This window comes from Anolis carolinensis, chromosome 4, assembly GCF_035594765.1.
Source record: "Anolis carolinensis isolate JA03-04 chromosome 4, rAnoCar3.1.pri, whole genome shotgun sequence".
NCBI classification, from domain to species: domain Eukaryota; kingdom Metazoa; phylum Chordata; class Lepidosauria; order Squamata; family Dactyloidae; genus Anolis; species Anolis carolinensis.
Window position 1 is genome coordinate 174,849,799 of NC_085844.1, and position 19,695 is coordinate 174,869,493.

Consider the following 19,695-nt stretch of genomic DNA (forward strand, 5'->3'; position numbering starts at 1 on the left):
GTGTTTACAGGATTTAATTTTGGGGGCTTTAGGTTTGAAAATCTGTGTGTTTTAAAATATTTCATTGAGTTACACATTACTTTTATTACCATGTTCAATTTAATTTTGGATTTTGATCTTCTAAGGAGAAGCTTTTAGGATATTTCTTGTGAAAGGGCTGTGTGTTAGGGGCATGTGAAAATTTTTATGTAAAGTATTCATAATAGGACATCCATAAGAATCATGTGCATGGAACAACTACATTAACATTTTGGCAGGAATTTCTTCTGGCTTCTGTTTGTTTTGGGGGGTTTGGGGGTGCTTGTCTTTTTGGCCAAAATTGAATTTGAACTCTTGTAGTTGCTTAGCTCTCAATTACTCCCATTTATTTTGAATTGGGAGCTGTTTTTGGACTCTGAACCTTAACTGTAGTCTTTTGGAAATTATAACAAGTAGTATTACCTCTGGTAGGAAGTGTTATACTAGGAATATATTGTCTTTTGTGGCTTGCCTACTGCTTTCATTAGTTCTAAAGGATTTCCAAATCCCATGAAGTAGGTTTCTGTTCATTGAACTAAGCTTCACATGAAGATTAACACTTGGTGTGATAGAAATGTTTATCATTGGTGATAGTGGAAGGCCATTATACATGGAACAAGCAGCAGCTCAGCTGGGCAGGAAGTTTCTTTCAGATAATGTTCAGTGGAGACATTTTCTGGTCATCTTCCCAGTCAGAAGTTCTATTCAGAGACAGCTGCTTAATAAGGAAGTGAAATTCTGGAGGAGAATTGGGCTAAACAAAACATGTCAGTGTTAGAAGTTAATTCCAGATAAAGCATTTTAAATGCCTTTGGATCAAGAACAGTAGTCTTTTATAAGAAAAGGCCTGGGAAGATCTTCATTTTCTAGCTTTTATTTGTACTTATTTGTACCAAGGGCTGGAGGGGGTAGGTCTGAGAACGATGTTGAACACCACATTTCAATTCCTCATTTAGATGTTAACTCTGCCTTTCTTCTTTTGCTTTCAAAGCCACAGTTACTTCCTTTTGTTTACTCAGTATGCAAAACTGACTAGAGAAATTCAGCAGACTCAATATTCGCTGATTAATGTTCAGAGGGTGGAAAAGATTTGTATTCAAGGAAATATATAATAAATCTAGAGTTAATTTTGAGCCATTATGTAAATATGTTGCTGTATTGCACCCATAAAGTTGAAAACCTTTATCCTGAAGATAAATATAATGCATTCCATCAGTAGCCACATCTTCATCTAAATGCTAGTGCTTGAATAAAAAGTCCAACTAGTATTCTTTGTACTGTATCATGACAATCTTTCCATCTTTTACTTTGTATTAAGTGTTTCATTGATATTATAAAATTCTGAAAAGTGGTATCGGAATATATTGCTGTGAGTTTTCCAGGTTGTATGGCCATGACCACACAGCCCAGAAAACTCACAGCAAACCAGTGATCCCAGACATGAAATTCTTTGACAACACGGTATCAGAAGGAATGCTCAGTATTCAGCAGACCATAGGGAGATGTTGGGACTATGTTCAGTTCTGGGTATGACATTTTAAAAAGGATACAGAAACTCTGGAGCAGGTTCAGAAGAGGGTGATGAGGATAACAAGTATAGAGAAAAAACCAGGCAAGTTTTTAGGAATTAAGCATGTTCAGCTTGGTGAAAAGATTGAAGGATGATATGACACACTCATCAGCTGCCACAAAGGTGAGGGTGTATGTGATGGCTCAGGAGGTAGAACTGCGTCCCAGTAGTTTTTAAGCAAAGAAACAATGACATTTGATTGAACATTAGAAGAAACTTGACAGTGAGAGCAGTTTAGCAATCAAATTCATTGCCTAGAGAAGAGGGGGGCTCCTTCTCCGGAAATTGTCAGTAAGTGTCTGGACAGCTACCTGTTGGGAATGTTGTAGCTGGGAGGTTGAACTTGAAGGCCAATGGGGTTCCTTGGAACTCTGATTCTGTGATCTAGATAGGTTATTGAGAACATATAACACCTTTATTGAAACACCATAGTTGACCACCAGTCCATTTCTGGGCACAGTTCAAAATGCTGGTTATAACTTAATGGGCTCTATATGGATTGAATCCAGACTATCTTAAAAAATCATAGATCCCTACCTGAGCATATCCAATTTGTAAAATCTTCACAGGAGGTCTTTTAAGCCTGCCATCAACAGAAGTACACAAGGAGAGTAAGGAAATATTATCCGGCAGTTGCCATCAACCTTGGCTCCTCCCATCCTCTTTTCACCAGTAGGCAAAGACTTCGTATTTAGACAAGATTTTGGATTTATCTTGGCTGTGCAGAATATTTTTTTAATGTGTGTGCTGGATTTCTATCTTTTATGTCTCAAATATGTTGTAAGGTGCTTTTGAATTATTTTGAATATACCTTTTTAAACAATTGTGCTATATGTATTGTTTTAGTTGAATTTGTTTTAACCTAATTGTAAGCCACATTGGGTTTCATATTGGAAGAAAAGTACTGTGTGCTAACTCTAATCTAGTATGTTATAAACAACACAGTTGGAAGTAGTGAAATTTACTCATTAAAGGACTCCTGATTTATTCAAAACACTAAAACTATATTGTCCTATTATTTAGCTACTCTGTTCCTTACAGTGTTCATACTGTCCTTATCTGTTTCTCTTTCTATTTTGTTTGGCACTCTTAAATGAAATGCTGCAATTATAGTGATGTTTTTAGTACTTCTGTTTAATGAGAAGACTGCATTAGTTATTTAATTATACCATTTGTCATTTTGTTATTGTTCCTTTCCTAGATAATAGTTTCCTTTTTTTGTTCTTAATGTTGATTCTCAGAGACAGAAAACATTAATTTATGTGCATTTTTAAAATGCAAAGCTAGTACTTTTAGACAGTGAAATAAACGAGACAGTACATAAAAAACAGAACCAGTGACGGTTAGATTGCAGATTTTGAATCTTATCCAAGTACACAGCAATCAAAAATAGCCTGTTCAGTGACTGACTAGCTGGTGTGCAATGAGTCATGGTCTGGGTGTTTTTCTAGTGACTGTGTCTATGTGAATTTTATTGTTGACTCCATGCTTGGCACCACTTTGCAGCCTGTTGGTACTTTTTAGTAAGGTTAAATCTTAAGCTGAGCAATGGCATACACTTATCACTCTTCACTGAACATAGTGGTATATTTCATACTTTTTAAAATCTGAGTGGAATTGAATGCCTTTAAGACCCAAGATCAAATCTTTTGATAATTGGGCAGGAGGATAGTTGAAGACTTCTTACCTGAGTTATAACAAAGCATGTGAATTACCAAGCTTGATATTCTTCCTGCACAGAAGTAGACAGTTGTGGTGGGTTTGTGAGTTGTATTTGTGTTTTGCTGTTTATGGGGAAAGAAACCTTGTGAGAAAATGGCATAGATGACCTCACTGCTGTATTATAAACAAGTGGAAAGTGTGTATTGCCATTCTGTTTTTCCTGGTAACTGGTGGGTATCCTTCTTCAAGTCAGTTTCAGATTTCTCAGTCGTAACTTGTAGAGTTCAAATCTTTTCTTGCCTATGAGTTGAAAACACTAAAACTATGTACTTGATGTACTTGATGATAGTTTCCAAACAACTAGATGCTATGATGCAGAAGTATGGTAGCTGCCTTTCCCATCCCTTCTTGTGCCAGAAATCAAAGGTAAACTACCATAGAAGAAGTTGCATTCTTGCAGAACAAAGTCATGAGATCATGGCAAGCTATATCTGTATATTTACTTACTTACATTTCTTGGTTACGATGAAGTACATTGTATGTCCTTGAAATCTGTACCAGTTTGTTCTGTAATCTGTGAAAATCCTGAGTAAATAATTGTGGTACAGTAGAGCCTCGCTTATCCAACGTAAACGGGCCAGCAGAACATTGGATAAGCGGATATGTTGGATAATAAGGAGCGATTAAGAAAAAGCCTATTAAACATTAAATTAGGTTATGATTTTACAAATTAAGCACCAAAACATCATGCTTTACAACAAATTTGACAGAAAAAGTAGTTCAATAAGCAGCAGTGTTATGTTGTAATTACTGTATTTACGAATTTAGCACCTAAATATCATGATGTATTGAAAACATTGACTACAAAAATGCGTTGGATAATCCAGGATGTTGGATAAGCGAATGTTGGATAAGTGAGACTCTACTGTAATTCGTTTTTCTTCCAGCAGTATATATGAATTATCACAGTATTGGATTCAACACCAGTTATCCCTGAGGTTTTTGACATTCTGTTTTTTCTTTTGGGTATGAAAATGATGAGAAAAGGGAGCAGAGATAAAGTGTTTTTGTTTCAGAGCTGACTTGTACTTGGAATGTGTCCTTTTCAGTTATGTGTGTAGTATATTATGTCATAGCTGAAGACTAAAACAACTAAAGACTTCACATGTAATTTTTTCAACAGAAAAATGATGAAAATGGGAACTGCTCTGGAGAAGGTATTGAATTTCCTACAACCAATCTTTATGAACTGGAGAGCAGAGTATTAACAGACCATTGGTCCATCCCATATAAAAGAGAAGAGTCTCTTGGCAAATGTTTAATTGCATCTACCTATCTTGCAAGACTAGGTAAGTTGACAAAAGCATTTCAAGTAGAACCATTAGAATGCTGTTTTATGAAAATGATAACATTAACTTGGCATACTAATAGAAAATGGGTTTTTTAAAATTCCACTAAAATAGCTGCTATTTATTTTCTCAATTTTTGCATGCTGGTAGCAGAGTTTAAACTTTATAAAATCATGAATCTCTTGATATGTAATTTACATTTTGTATAAATTGCTTTGCATTTTTCTGTTGATTCTTTCATGTTTTACCCCTCTATAAAATCATTATAAAATCATAATTATGTGCCACAGAGAATTAGCTGTGTTTTTTCTGCAACAGAAATGAGATTTTCTAAATGAGAAAAGATTTGTAGAATATTTGATATGAAAATATTTATGATATCAGGTAAGCATATAACTAGTGCATGCAGCAGAGTTTGGAAGTACATGCTTAATGTCATTACCCTTAATATAATAATTCTATTGCTAATAAAGTTACTGGTTATTGTAGCGGTAACCATCACTTGGTGTTCTGAATTTTATTCTCAGGCAGCATTTCTCGCCATTTCCACTGTCTGTTCTTTTATACAAAGTGGACAAGTTGGGCAACTTCTTTGGATCTTAAGGCTAAATTACATCTCTAAACTTGGAAACTGCTGCTGTCTATATGCTGTAGCTTAGCTGGTCCATTCATCCCCATTCCTGAAAGCTAATATTGATATTTGGGGTTTTTTAACTACAAACAATTGCATGGGGCATATATTTTCTCTCTGGTCTAGTCTGAAGATACCTAAAAGTGCTTGAGGATGCATCCTTGAGGCACTAATACAATTGTAAACAAGACTCTGTTTTGCTTCCACCATCTTTGCAGTTATAGCACACTTAAATGACATAAAAACATTTTCACCTGCTATAATGCAAGGGAGCCAGATAGATTCAAACTACTTCCAACTTGTACTACCTGAAACACCTTTTTTCTTGTCTTCAAGAAGTGAATAGTGCTAGAAGGCAAAGAAAATGCTCGTTTCATATTTTTTGTGTTTGTTTCTTTATTAAGAAGCGAATAAACGTGTAAAGATCCTGTTTGCATTGCTGAGGTCCGTCTAAAATAGAAATGAAAGAGGGCAGGAGAAGAAAAGGAGTGTGCATTTACAGTATATGACAGAGAAGGATAATTGCTCCAACCACACAGAAAACTATCATTTATCAGTGATAAAGACTTGTTGAGATTTAGGCCTCATGGGAGTTACGTCTCTGCTCTAGTGTCCAACACAACTGACATGTGCAAGTACACTCTTAATCCCCTGGATATTGGCACAGGCTGTAATTGTTAAGGGACAAGAAAAACAAACTTGTTCAAGAAGCATTTCACTAAAACATACTTACTGGTATAAAGAAATTGTTATGTTTCCTATGAAGTGGAGGCCTGTAATATAGAATGAGGAGTAGGGGAATAAAACTCTGAGGATGACAGTCCTAACAATACAAGAGCAAAACAGCACTTTTAAATACAGTGCAGATATTTTCCACGTTAGTCTTCTTGTTTTTACAGTTGTTAAGCTTTTCTTTGTTTAGTGTTTGTGCCTCATGGCAGCTGAAAAACTGTTAGTGTATTACAGCACGTGCCACTCTGAATTGCATTGCATCAAGTCTTATAGATAAATATACAGATCATGCCTGCCTGCACACACATTTGTTCTTTTATCTGATTTTCACATGTTGTGCGAGATCAGTGAAGCACGTAGTATTCACTGAGTTTCCATTTGGAAAGCAATTCTTTGGAAGCTGGCTGAATGTACCACTTATTGTTTATACAACATTGTTTACACTACCAAAGATTGATTTCTATAAATATAGATAGCCCCTGTTGTCCTTTATGTATGTATCCTTCTGGGTTGTGTAGCATTGTGCTTTATGAAATGATCCCTTCAGTTGGTACTGCAAGATTTTGGCTTTGGTAAGCTACTTGGATTGTCAAAAACATACTTGAAAATATTAACTGATAGCACCATGGAAGTTATTTAGCATAATGTACTGACTTACCTGTCTCTATTGTGAATTGTGTCAAGTATCCAGTTTGTTACAAGTTACTGAGTATTTTTTTCGTAGATCAAAGGAAGGGGCTGTGTAGCTCTCCAGCAATTGTTGAGTGCAAGCTCCCCTCTGATCTCACCTTTAATTATGTTGGCAGAAGCTGGTGGAAGTTATAGGCCAAAAGCAGCTGGCATGCCATACTTTGTCCACTTCTGCCATCATTCATAAGTTAAGCTTGGAGCTATCTGCCTTGGCTCTGTGGACCACCACTCTCTCTGGAAGCTTTATACTTGCAGCTTCCTTCTCTCTGCCTCCTTCTACTCACTGTGAATACATGGAGATAAGGGAACCACCCACAGTCTGTTACATGAGCATTGTGCCCCTATCAAATCCCAGTCCATATTTCACACACATGCATTTTGTTACCATGGTCAAACATCAAAGCTTCTGTTTCACTACTAATAAAAATGACAGTGTGATTCTGGCTGATAGCTAATTATAGAAGTGTTTAGGGTGGTGCATATGTAATTATGGTTGAGATGCAAGTGTTAAAGTATTTTCAAATAAAACCAGACAGAATGGTGTGGTGGTAAGTTGCCCAAGCTGTGGTCTTGGGTGTCCAATTCAAGATTCACCATCTTCTGAATCCATATAGCTTCAGTGTTTTCTGGATCTGTCTCCATAGGTGGTTCGATGAGATTCAAAGTTCATTGCATCCAAAGGTTTGTAGGATCTCAATTCTTTTCTTTCCTCTTTTAAATAAGGGCTTTCTGATTCTGATGAAAATTGTAGGAGGTTTATGGACAGATGCATGCCTGAAGCTTTTAAAAAGGTAGGTGGAAGAGTATCGAGGTATAAACTCTTATAGATATGACTAGATATAGTGTGTGAATTAAAATTGTGTTTGCTTCATTTTTAAAGTTGCCTCACAAAATATAACATTCAGATCAATTAAGTATTTGGGTGAAAGGAAATAATAGTCCATCGGAAATTATACAAGTAACATGTTGGGCACGGCAGATATATTTCAAATCCTTCTCTGCTGTTCCTTTTTCTTGATACGTGTAGAAGGAGCATTTAATTTTATTCTTTTCTTGTAATATGCATATTTACAGGGAGTTTGCATTTTGTAGAATTGGCTGGGTTTTTTAAAAAAGATATTCAATAGAAAAGAATTGGGACATTCATAAAATTGGTAGAAAGAATGATAGGAGCTGGGACAGTGAAATGTGAGTGATAATGATTTTATGATCACTGGAAAAACTATAATATCTTCTGATCTCCTGGTATTTGATGAAAGACTTCTATAAATATGTTGGCTAAAGGATGCAGTCTTCTTAAGAAACACCAAAACTTGTGACCAGTTATTCTTGAGAAGTTTCACAGATAGTTTTGGTTAAATAGGGAGCTATAAAAATTTCAATGCCATAGTTTAAGAAAAAAAATATCTGTTGATTCATGCTAGCATTTAAACTTTTATTGTTCTCTTTTTAACAGCTGTTGACATCAAGTGCTGTTCATAAATGGGGTACTGAAATCCATGAGGGAATCTACAACATGTTGATGCTGCTAGTAGATCTGGCTGCAGAGCGAATAAAGCAGGATCCTATCCCTGTTGGTCTTCTAGCTGTGCTTACAATGGTATTGTTACTACTTTAATTCTCTGGACTGTTTGGTATGAAAACATTAGGACTTAATATAACTGCATATCTTTAATTAAAATGTAAAATCTAGAAATTAAATCAGCCACATTCTACTTGCTTTTTGAGGATCCCATAGCAAGTGAGTAGTTCCTTAACAATGATTAAGAAAATGTTTAGCTGTATTTATATAGAATTTTGAACTTTATCTTTCATTGATTCTGGTTTACCATATCTGAATTAAGAAGGCATAGTTGATGTAGTTTTCCATTTCTAGAGGTGCTTTGACAAGCAACTGTACATCACAGCTTGCTTTGAATTCTAATCTGTGGTTAGTATGAATTATCTTGGGCAAGATGTCTAACGTAATATATTCATGCTGCACAGTCCACTGCTGCATATGTTGAATTTTTTAAACATTGTATTCAACATGTGTCAAATATTTCAAAACATAATAGTGACTAGTGATTGGAGTTGTTGAAATTTGCAATACAGTACTGTACTTCAATTCACAAATACATAGTGGCACAATGTACTTGCTGTTGCAAAAGTATTGGTTTGATTTATTTCTTTTAATGGTATTATATTCACCTAAGGATACATGCCTTAGGCCTTATTAAAGACATTGACGTTATTTTTGGAGTTGTTAGGTCAAGTGTCATTTTATATTTTATTTAATTGTAAACTTATGGTCTCTTAGCCTCAGTCTCCCCATTAATAATGCATTGATAATACTGATCAACTTAGTTCCATACCTTTTATATAATTGCTTTATTAAGATATCATCCCAAGCTATGGTTCACATCATTGGTGTGTGGGTCACTGAAATGCTTCAATTGCTCATAGAAAGTACTATGTAAATATTAATCATGCTCCATTTTCAAAGCAATTATGTGTATGTCTACTTAGTAATAATTTCCATTCAGTGTGGCTGAACCCAATTAAGCACGTATAGATTGCAGTGTTCATCTGTGTCATTACATAAAACCCTGTAACTATATTGCAGTTACCTGTTAGTGTGTCAGCAAGATTAACTTAGTAGTGTTCATGTGTCTACTGTTTTGAGTCAAGCCCAAACACAAAAGTCATGTGTCCTGCCTCTATCTCCACATAAAAGCACCCATTTTCTTTTTTTGCTGGTGTTAGTCAGCTTTTTCTTCTGCTGTTAGTAGTCTGTGAAGAAATTAAAAAGTCCTACTGCGAAGCCGTTCTTGCATGATCGTCCATGCCCATGATTCTGCTATCATGCAGACAAGAGTGGTAAAACCAACTCAGCTCTATTCTCTCTGACCAAGCTTCCTACAAATGATGGGATTTGCTAGTACAACACATGCTTTATTACAGGCCTGAAACAGGTCTGTTAAGTAGCATCTTCAATTTTTAAAAAATATCATGTAGCTGGTAATGGAGAGAAATCTTTCTGTCCAAGAGAAACTGGAGAGCTGTTGGGGTAAGATAGTATTCTGCTAGATGGACAAATAACTTTACTTTGTATGTGTATGTGTATACAGTATTGGTATATTTCTGTATGGGTGGAATTGAGGAAGACAGACTTTGACATACTAAAATATGAGTCCTAAAACTTGAGTTCTATTCATTCTGAAATGTGGAGCTAGTTATATGTTTGTGTATTTCTGGGTATCAAAACACTTTTATCTCTACATGGAAGAAAAAAATGGCAACTAGTGGATATAAAATACAGTTACTTGTTTTTGTTTTGTTATTGTACCTTTTTAAACCAAGGCTCTTAATCCTGATAATGAGTACCATTTCAAGAATCGAATGAAAGTATGCCAAAGGAACTGGGCAGAAGTGTTTGGGGAAGGGAATATGTATGCTGCCTCACCCATTTCTACTTTCCAAAAGGTAAATTTGTGCATTCTTCAAAACTAGAAATTATGTAGAATGTATGTTTAATAGACTGTGTCATCTCAGATAAAAATGGGTGTTTCCCCCTCTAGTCATCCAACAGAGCTTTCAGTTTGTCTTATGGCCAGCAGGCCCTGCTGATTATTTCTGCTGATTTGGATATCATAGTGGTTCATTCAGTACATCCAACACTCTGATGCTCACAGACAAGAAGTTTGTCAGTGATGACTATACTCTAGCAAGGCCATCCTAACCAAGATCCTTGTGGTTTTAGTTACAGTGTCAATTTGATAAACGTCACTCTGTTTAGCTTTCAGTAGTGGCTCAAAGGAAGTGATATAATTTCCTTTTTGTTCTTTTTGCTAAATTAAGTTTTGGTCATATAACTTTCACACTTTTGTTCTAAAAAACTTCAGAATATGAGAGCAGGAGCGTTTATTAACAACAGTTTTCCCATAATCATTTAGGTCAGTGGTTCTCAACCTGTGGGTCCTCAGATGTTTTGGCTTCCCAGAAATCCCAGCCAGTTTACCAGCTGTTAGGATTTCTGGGAGTTGAAGGCCAAAGCATCTGGAGAACCACAGGTTGAGAACCACTGGTATCTTCAGAGTCAGCAATACTAGAGTTTATATTCCCATAAGGCATTTATAGTATGCATAGGAAAATACTGATAAACGTGTAGTAATTTTCTTATTGTGTGTCTTCAAATAATTTCTGAGTTATTGTGACCTTAAGGCAAAGCCTGTCATGGAGTTAAACAAAATTTAATCTGAACAGGTTTACCATTGCTTTTCTCTGAGACTAAAATAGTTTGATTTGCCAAAGTCACTACCAGACAGTTTAGATGTCCTTTCTGAAAAGCACTAGCTGTTACTTTGAATTAACAATGACCACTATGGTGCCTTAACATGATAAATATTTTATTATCTTCAAAACACTAATTTGTTAATTTCTCAATTGACTAGGAACCACATGGATGGCTAGTAGACTTAGTGAACAGGGTAAGTAATGAAGATATTATTTTGTATGTTACAATATATAGATTCTTGGCATATGTTGCTGCATTTCTTTGTCATGTTGCAAACTTTAATTCTTTTAAAAGAGGTTTATAATTATGAAGAATTTGCAGTCTAGTGTGGATGATATGTGATAGCAGGGGAGGTGAGATTTGGGGGTAGTGGATTAAAAGGATACATTTGACTTCAATAGCCATTCAGATTATCTTTTCTGCCACACTGTCTGCAGGGAAGGCAAGGGGCATGCAAAGCACACACCTTTCAGGAGCCGAGTCTAACTGTATGATTTAGCTAATTCTTGCTTGAGTATGTCTGCTTCACATGTGCACCCATGGCCTTGACACACACATGTGCACATGAAGCTGGATCCCCCACCAGTTAAAGAGATTTCAGATTTAACTCTGACTTGGAAGTCAGTGATACTGGAGGTGTTTGGCTCCATATCCTAAAGTCATATGGAGTGGGAAGATGACAAGCCTATTACTTCAAATTAGTTACTGGTATAAACATTTATGGTTTATCATCATTTTTGTCTTCATTTAGTTTGCAGAATTAGGTGGGTTTTCTGCAATTCAGTCTAAACTTCATTCAGAAGATATTGAACTTGGGGTAAGTTTAAAAAATCATTTGTTAATCAGTTGATTTGATCGACTACTGTACTTAATTTTTTTAGCTTTTAGTATTTTTGTCTTTAGGGTTGAATATTATTTTTAGACATTGCTTTGCTTTATCCGTAAGTTAAGCCTTTCTTTCGAAATGTGAAAAGTTCTGTTCAGTTACCTATTAATTATATATGCCATTTTGATGGTCAAAGGAAGTTATATTGAACTCCGTGATTTTGCATTAAGTTGTCTTAGCCCAGTGGTTTTCAACCTGTGGGTCCCCAGATGTTTTGGCCTTCAGCTCCCAGAAATCCTAACAGCTGGCAAACTGGCTGAGGTTTCTCGGAGTTGTGGGCCAAAAACACCTGGGGACCCCAGGTTGAGAAGCTCTGTCTTAGCAGATGCCGTTGCCATCTACTGTGCTTGTTATGTATTCAACAGTTTGAGCAGCCATATATTTGAACTATTCTGGGTTTGTTGCATATTTCCTTGAACATTTCCTCTTTCTCATAGGCGGTCTCTTCATTGGTTCAGCCTTTAGGAGTTTGTGCAGAATATCTCAACTCATCAGTAGTGCAGGTAATGAGCTTCCCTATGGAGATAAAGATATAGTCAGCTGATGCAGATATTTTTAAAAGTAGTGATTCATGTCAAACTAGTACAGTGGTTCTCAGCCTGTGGGTTCCCAGATGTTTTGGTCTTCAACTCCCAGAAAACCTGACATCTGGTAAACTGGCTGGGATTTCTGGAAGTTGTAGGCCAAAACACCTGAGGACCTGCAGGGTGAGAACCACAGAACCAGTAGTACACAATGTTGTAGTACAAAAATGGCATTGCTTAATTTTTATGGGAATAATTTGAGATTATATTTGGCATGTAACTGTGACACATATCTGTTTTATATTGGATGATATGCAAAAGTTGCATCAGCAATGTCTGCTTAAACAGTTCCCTTCCACATCTAGTTCCTAGAAAGGCATTTTTGAATGAATTTCTCATTCAAAGGATGGGTAGAATTGCCAAAACTAGGTAGAAATATGTTAATTTTTGTGACTGAATTGAGGAATTTGCAATTTCCCCATCTTCAAAAAGGATACAAGAATTGAGCTATTTGTGAGAGTGAAGATCTTGGCAAATACACTTTTCTTTTCCTCTAACATGAAATGATCATTTTCTTGTTTTGTAGCCCATGCTGGATCCAGTAATTCACAATATGATTAAATATGTACAGAATGTTGAAGAGAAAGACCTGAAAGACAAGGTATAACTTGATTTCCTAGCAACGATCAATCATGTTTATGCTAACATTGGCTAATTGTTTTTTCCTCAGTGTTACTGATGCATGTAGTTTAATAATGCATGGTAAATTGTTTTTGCTGAAACTCAGGAAATGTTTTATGAACATAGCAATAGTTTTATGGAGCAGATCAAAGTCTATTCAGTCTTGCATTCTGTCCTCAGAGTGGTGAGGCTGAAGCTAATGGGAAGCCCACTAACAGCACATGAAATCAATAGCACTCTTCCGCTTGTTTTACCTGGATTGACAATAAATTAGTTTTATTTTAAAATGTTATAAAGTGATAGATAAATATGTTAAATTTAGTATCTTAACTAGTATTCTTACTTGCTGCAAGAGATAATATAATCTTAACCCTAATCCTGTGCTATTTTTAGTGGGATTGACTTCAAAGCAACTGTGTATAAGACTGCAGTCTGTAATCCTCCCTTCACATACCTAGGACATCATCCTATAGAATTTAATGAGGTTTAATTCAGATTGGATATGTGTAGGATTGCACTGTTAGTTGAAAAGATGTGGCTGCATTGCCTTATGTGCTGACCTCACTGCTGCTTGAATTCGTGATTGATATATCTACAAAATATTCATAATTCCTGTCTTCCACAGAGGTTGGTCAGTATCCCTGAACTCTTATCTGCCATCAAGCTCCTGTGTATGCGTTTTCAACCTGATTTAGTAACGGTAGTGGATGACTTGCGATTAGACATTTTACTGCGCATGTTGAAATCGCCACATTTTAGTGCAAAAATGAACTCTCTCAAAGAAGTAAGTTAAATATAATCATATCTGCAAATTAAATGAGACTAGATTGTCAGAATATAAGAATACTGATTCTGATCTCTGTAGTTACTAAATTTTTATATGATGTATATATCTTCCCCAGAAGAGAAGGGAATAAAATCCTCTGGAGTCTTCCTCCCACTCACCCTGACAGGAAGAAAGACCTTCTGTTACCCCCGCTGGGGGGAGCAATCCCTAGAAGATTTGTTCTTTTTTCTACTTTTGCTCCAGTAGGATGGCTTTACTTTCAGTTGCTTCCCTTAGTTCTTTTTATCTCTCTTTTTCATCTCTCTCTTTCTAAAAAAAAAGCCCTTTTTAAAAAATTAAAAACTTTCTAATTTCTTCCTTTATTTGATCCTTCCAATGTCTTCCCTTCCCCACTTCTCCTTATCTCCCTCATTCTCTTGGAACATGGAACAATCTGGGAAGTTGGACTTGTTGAGGTTGGTATGGGGTGCACAAATGGGTCCTTCTCCTTCTCCAAGCCAAACAGCTCACTGCTCTTTGACAATCATAGTGGTCTGTTTTGTGGCCTGGGGAGTGTACAGTTTAAACATACCAGATTGTGCCAAACAAATCCCAGTCCCCTGTGCCACGTGGGAGGAGATTGGGAACCCCCTCTTCTGGCCTTGAGGATTGCACCTCGACTATATGGGCAAAAAGATGCCTACCAGCTAAAAAATGTAAACAAATCCCAGTACACCTTGGTAGTGAAAAGCACAGCATACACCATGCACTCTGAGGAAGAGCACTGGGTTGAGGAATCCTCTGTCTTCTCTTCAAGATCGGGAAAATGGGAAGTTTTAATCAGAGAAGTGAGAACTTCAACTATTCCCAGCCCCATGATGGGGTCACCTTAGGCGTTACTATAAGATGGAAATGGTTTAAAGGAGTATAATAATGTGGAAAGAGATTACTGTAAAATGTTATTCTGAATTAAGGAAAATTAAACTGAGAATCACTGTAGATAGCTCTTCTCATGTAAAGGAAAGCAAGATAACGTTTCCTTCTTTTCCAAATCTTCAGTTATTTACGTGTTTGGACATTGCATTTCCTTCAAAATTAGGAGATCTTAAACTTTTGTTTTACCTTGTTGCAATTTCTTTTACTTATATGTGTGTTTTTGATAGTGTTGTCATTTATTTTTAGGTGACAAAACTTATTGAAGACAGCACTGTATCCAAATCAGTAAAGAATGCTATAGATCCAGACCGATTACTAAATTGGCTGGTAGAAAATTCTGTCTTATCAATTGCATTAGAAGGTAAGTATTTGTTCTCTGTGTCCTTCTGAATCTCTTAAACCAAAGAACAAATTGATAGTAGTTGTGTTCAGATATAATGCTAAATCATGGTTTAGGGGTTTAAGAATAAATTTCAATAAGCTTTGGTCTTATGCATGCCCCCTCTCCTTCTTCCTGTAGTGCTACTGTAAAAAAGAAACTGGATAGATTGGAAACTTCTGCTTGAATGTGTTGTGTCTGAATGTTAAGCTGTGGATGTTCTAAAGATGATTTCTTGAGCAAACCAACTCATTAAAGTCATTTAAAATTGGCATATTTTATCCAACCATAGTTGAAAGTAATCTTTATTTATCTGTATTTAGGTGACACAGAAGCCTTCTATTCTACAGTGAAAGGAGTGCTTCCAAACCCTTCTTTGTGATTGTGCCAAAACTTTGCTATTGCGTTTTTTGTAATATTGAACTAGTATCTACTAAATACTTGAAGTGGGTGATTCTAACAAAAGCTCATATCTTAGGAAGGAAACAAATCTAACAGTTCTAATTGTGAACTGAATGTCATTTAGAAATGAAGTGAGTTCCTCATATATTTTTGTGGGGTTTTTTAAAGCATTGGTGTATTATTACACAATATCAGAACTAGTAAAATGTCCTGGCTGGGATTTTTGTGATTTGTTTCTCTATTAGGTAACATTGACCAAGCACAATATTGTGATCGTATAAAAGGCATTATTGAGTTGTTGGGCAGCAAACTATCATTAGATGAACTGACAAAAATTTGGCGAATACAGGTAAGGATGGCTAACAGTTTTCCTCAAATTAAACTTCTAATGGCAAGTATATTTCCAATGTACTTTCTGATTAAATGTGTTGTTCAGTGTGACTGAATAGGAGAGGAGATGTTTGGAGGATGATATTCCGAGTTAAGAAGGAGAGAATCTGTTTGAGAATAGAATATTGCTGAAGAATGTAAGAGATAGCAATTAAAACACTTAATGCAGCAGTAGGCAACCTGCTGCCTCCAACCTCATTTTACATATCCTCGGCAAGCTATCTGTTCATATCTTTGGCAAGAGCAGTCTTTTTTTTTTTCCAGCAGCCAAACAGAGCAAGGAGTAGGGTGGAATAAAGGATGAGATAAGGGGCCTTGCAACTCATGGGAGGAAAGAGGAGTGAAGAAAGGGAGAGATATCAAAGAGTGTCAGAGGAAGAGAGAGAAATGAGGGAGTTTCATCCACCTCTAACTTACACCTCACTGATCACCATCATTAAGCTGCAGTACATTACCCTAGCGCAGTGTATCTTTCGACTGATTGCTCACCACTTTATCTGGGATCAAGATAAAAGACAGATTTTTTTTGTTTAAGAATAAGTCGCTGTCATGAGAATAAAAGCGTTTGTATAAAACAAAGAGTAAAACCAAAAAAATGGTGATTGCACTTATCAACTGATGTAGCTTGTATTTGTTTGCTTTCCATTATCTTGAATAAAACCTGTGAAAATGTTGTTCCTGGTTCATTTTCCATGGAATTCATGTTTAAGGATTTGAGAAACCCCCTTAAAGCAATATGATCTCTGTGTGTAAAGAAGGAGATACTCTGGATTGGATTATTTCCTGTCGCTGCCAAGGCTGTGCAAAGGTCATGTGATCATATAACCCAATCTATGGGGAAATTGTGCTTCCTATGGCCTAGTGGGGATTCAAATTCTGGCCTCCATAGTTGTAATTCAATTTAAAGGCACTATCCCACACTGGCTTTCATTATGTTAATATAGGTCACATAAATTTATTATATTGTTGAAAGAGGCAAGTGGGTTATTTAATTAAATTGTATGCCCAAAGGAAAGAAAAAAGACTATAATTTCACAAGTATGCCTCATGCAAATAGTGGGTTTGCTGCCCCATATATTTTGTTTTTTATCTGCTGTCATATTATTGTTAAAATGCCTTTTCGTGGGAATGTCTCTTTGTTCTTCCTCTTAAGATCTTGTCCGTTACTTCTTTACTAATTTGATAAGCAAACTGCCAACATGCATGGCATTTTTAGCCTATTGTAAATAAATGTTGTCATGCAGTCCAAGCAAAATAAGAAACATTATACAGTGATTGAGGCCTTGAAAACCTTTAGTGGGAATTAGAACTGATATTTTATCCTTTAGTGCATTAAACCTTAGTGGAGCTTCTCACATTGTTTCTTGAGAAAACAGTTTTGTTCTCATGCCATATAGGTATATTAAGACTGGATACTCTCTCTCCCTTCTCCTTCTCACAACCACAACTTTACTTCAGTACTTGTACATCAGGTGGCTAAGTCAAGTTCTCCTACACATTAAATAACTTGAAAGATGATAATTCATTCCTTTCTCTGCTACTTAGTAATCAAGATAAAATTATGTGTAAATTTTTGTTGGAAGGAATTGCAATGACCTCAAATACGCCTCTTTTTAATAGCTGCCTTATGGACTCCTTAAAATTTCTGCAGGCAAAAAGATTATAGATATGCAAAAATTTGCAGGCTGATTACAAAGCTCTTTTTTCCTGACATGGTTTTAATCACTTAACACCTTTCAGTATTTATTTTGAGCAAGCTATCCAACTAGCAAAGCTCGGGATGCTCTACAAAGAAGATGCCACCTAAGGCTATCTGTGATTTTCAGTTTCACCACTCAAAAAATGTCCCCACAGTCTATCCCTTTTCTTTAATAATAATAATGATTATTAATAATAATAATAAATTATTATTATTATTTTATTTCTTACCCGCCTCTCCCCATTGCTCAAGGTGAGTTACAGCATACTTAAAACACATGAACATTGTAAAAATTATATAAATTGACATATTAAATGTATTTCTATAAAGATCCATATTAAAACATATTTCTATTACATGTATATTAAAATACACGGAACAGAGATTAAAACATAGGACACAGGTTTAAAATTCACTCTTTTGATCATTGATGGACAGAAGATAGGTTGTAATCGAATAGATCTATTTTTAGATGTGCATCATTTTGCAAAACAATAATTCCTAGAGAGCTGTGATCTAGGATAAAAAATAGTGCTTTTTTATTCACGGGTTTCCAACTTTAGGGTTCTGCGCCCCTGATGAATGTGGAGGGCCCACTTTAATAGTATGCCTGTAAAGAGTATCGAGCCTTAAGCAAATAATTAAACTGCAGTATATGGTCATATAATCCAGTTCAATGCAGTTAAGTCTACGGTGACCATATAATGTAGTTCAGGCCTAAGTGGGGGAGAAGATAACTCCTTTCTGTAGTAACCAGTTCACATAACTTTTGATGTTGTCATTTGTGGTCAGTGCAATGTGCATCAAGATAAAAATGTCTGTTTAATATCTTTCTTCATAACTTTTGTGTTTTTCCTTCTCTCCCCCCCCCCCCCCCTTTCAAAGTCAGGACAGCCATCAACTGTGATAGAGAACATCCATAGTATTATTGCAGCAGCAGCAGTAAAGTTCAGTTCAGAACAGCTCAGCCATCTTTTTGTCCTTATTCAGAAGGTGAGGCATTTTCTTCTCAATCTTCAGCTATAGCACTAATCAATGTTGGTTTGTTCTTATTTTGAAGCATTCAAGCCTGGTGAACATAATTTGGAAAACTCCATTCCATTCCAAACAAATGTTAAGTTGATTTCTACAACATGAGTTAAATAAGTTTCAAAATAGCATGCAGACTTTAAGGATATGATGGCCTAAAGAGGCACCTAACCATCTGCCAGTCTTTCATTCTTTAAAATGGAAGATATTTTTGAAAATAATAGTGCTGCAAGTAGTACGGAATGCCTTAAATTAGATTTAATGACAAGCCCATCTTTAGTTACATTAAACATGTTAAGGGCCTGCTGTTTATCTGATGCTGTTTGATAGTGGATTAATTTTTTGAAAAAATATGCAGATAATTCAGCTTCCTTGTTGAGTATCTACTGGTCATTTCTAATTTATGGTGATTCTTAAGGCCAACTTATGGGATTTTCTCGGTATGATTTGCTCAGAGATGGGTTAGCCTTGCCTTCCTTAGAGAGTGTGACTTGCCCAAGATGACCCAGTGGGTTTCCATGGGCGAGAGAAAATTCTAATCCTATTAATCGTAGGCCAACCTTCAAGCCACTATATGCTGGCTTCCTATTTGCTTCAAATAATGCTCTTAAAATAAAATCTCACTATTAATTTCACTGTTGATATTAACAGTAGGTTGAGTAGTTGAAATTTCTAGTTCCAACTAGGCTTTCCCATGCTTATTTGAAATCCGGTTTTTAATTTTTATCAGATACACCCAGACATAATGTTTTCTGTATTAAAGATCTGTTTCCAACATAATTAATAAAAATTGCAAGTCAAATGAGACTTTTGAAATTAAACTGAAATCTACAGTTTGCTTATTTCTGTTATAGCAAATATAATTATTTGTTTTGATATTGTTTGTATTGGTTGCTTTTATCCAGTGTTTTTCTGTTACAGAGTTGGGAGTCTGAGAGTGATAGAGTGAGGCAGAAGCTCTTAAGCTTGATAGGACGCATTGGCCGGGAAGCACGAGTAGATTCAACCACCGGAAAGGCATGAGCATAAGTATCATTGTTAATTGCATGCCAATTTTGAGTTCTGTAAAGAATTG

The 19,695-nt window shown here is 35.9% G+C and overlaps 1 protein-coding gene across 3 annotated transcripts in view; it reads left to right on the top strand.

The window, feature by feature from the left end:
- The window catches only part of usp24 (ubiquitin specific peptidase 24), a 96,374-nt gene that overhangs the window by 19,072 nt on the left and 57,607 nt on the right, over positions 1 to 19,695 (top strand). For all 3 annotated transcript variants that reach the window (XM_062978274.1, XM_008109389.3, XM_003220151.4), the window contains exons 2-14: positions 4,434 to 4,599; positions 7,376 to 7,443; positions 8,109 to 8,252; positions 9,995 to 10,117; positions 11,086 to 11,121; positions 11,680 to 11,745; positions 12,252 to 12,317; positions 12,925 to 12,999; positions 13,645 to 13,803; positions 14,968 to 15,082; positions 15,748 to 15,851; positions 18,477 to 18,584; positions 19,542 to 19,637. In XM_062978274.1, coding sequence (XP_062834344.1) covers positions 4,434 to 4,599; positions 7,376 to 7,443; positions 8,109 to 8,252; positions 9,995 to 10,117; positions 11,086 to 11,121; positions 11,680 to 11,745; positions 12,252 to 12,317; positions 12,925 to 12,999; positions 13,645 to 13,803; positions 14,968 to 15,082; positions 15,748 to 15,851; positions 18,477 to 18,584; positions 19,542 to 19,637 — 1,326 coding nt within the window. The remainder of the gene's footprint in view (positions 1 to 4,433; positions 4,600 to 7,375; positions 7,444 to 8,108; positions 8,253 to 9,994; positions 10,118 to 11,085; positions 11,122 to 11,679; positions 11,746 to 12,251; positions 12,318 to 12,924; positions 13,000 to 13,644; positions 13,804 to 14,967; positions 15,083 to 15,747; positions 15,852 to 18,476; positions 18,585 to 19,541; positions 19,638 to 19,695) is intronic.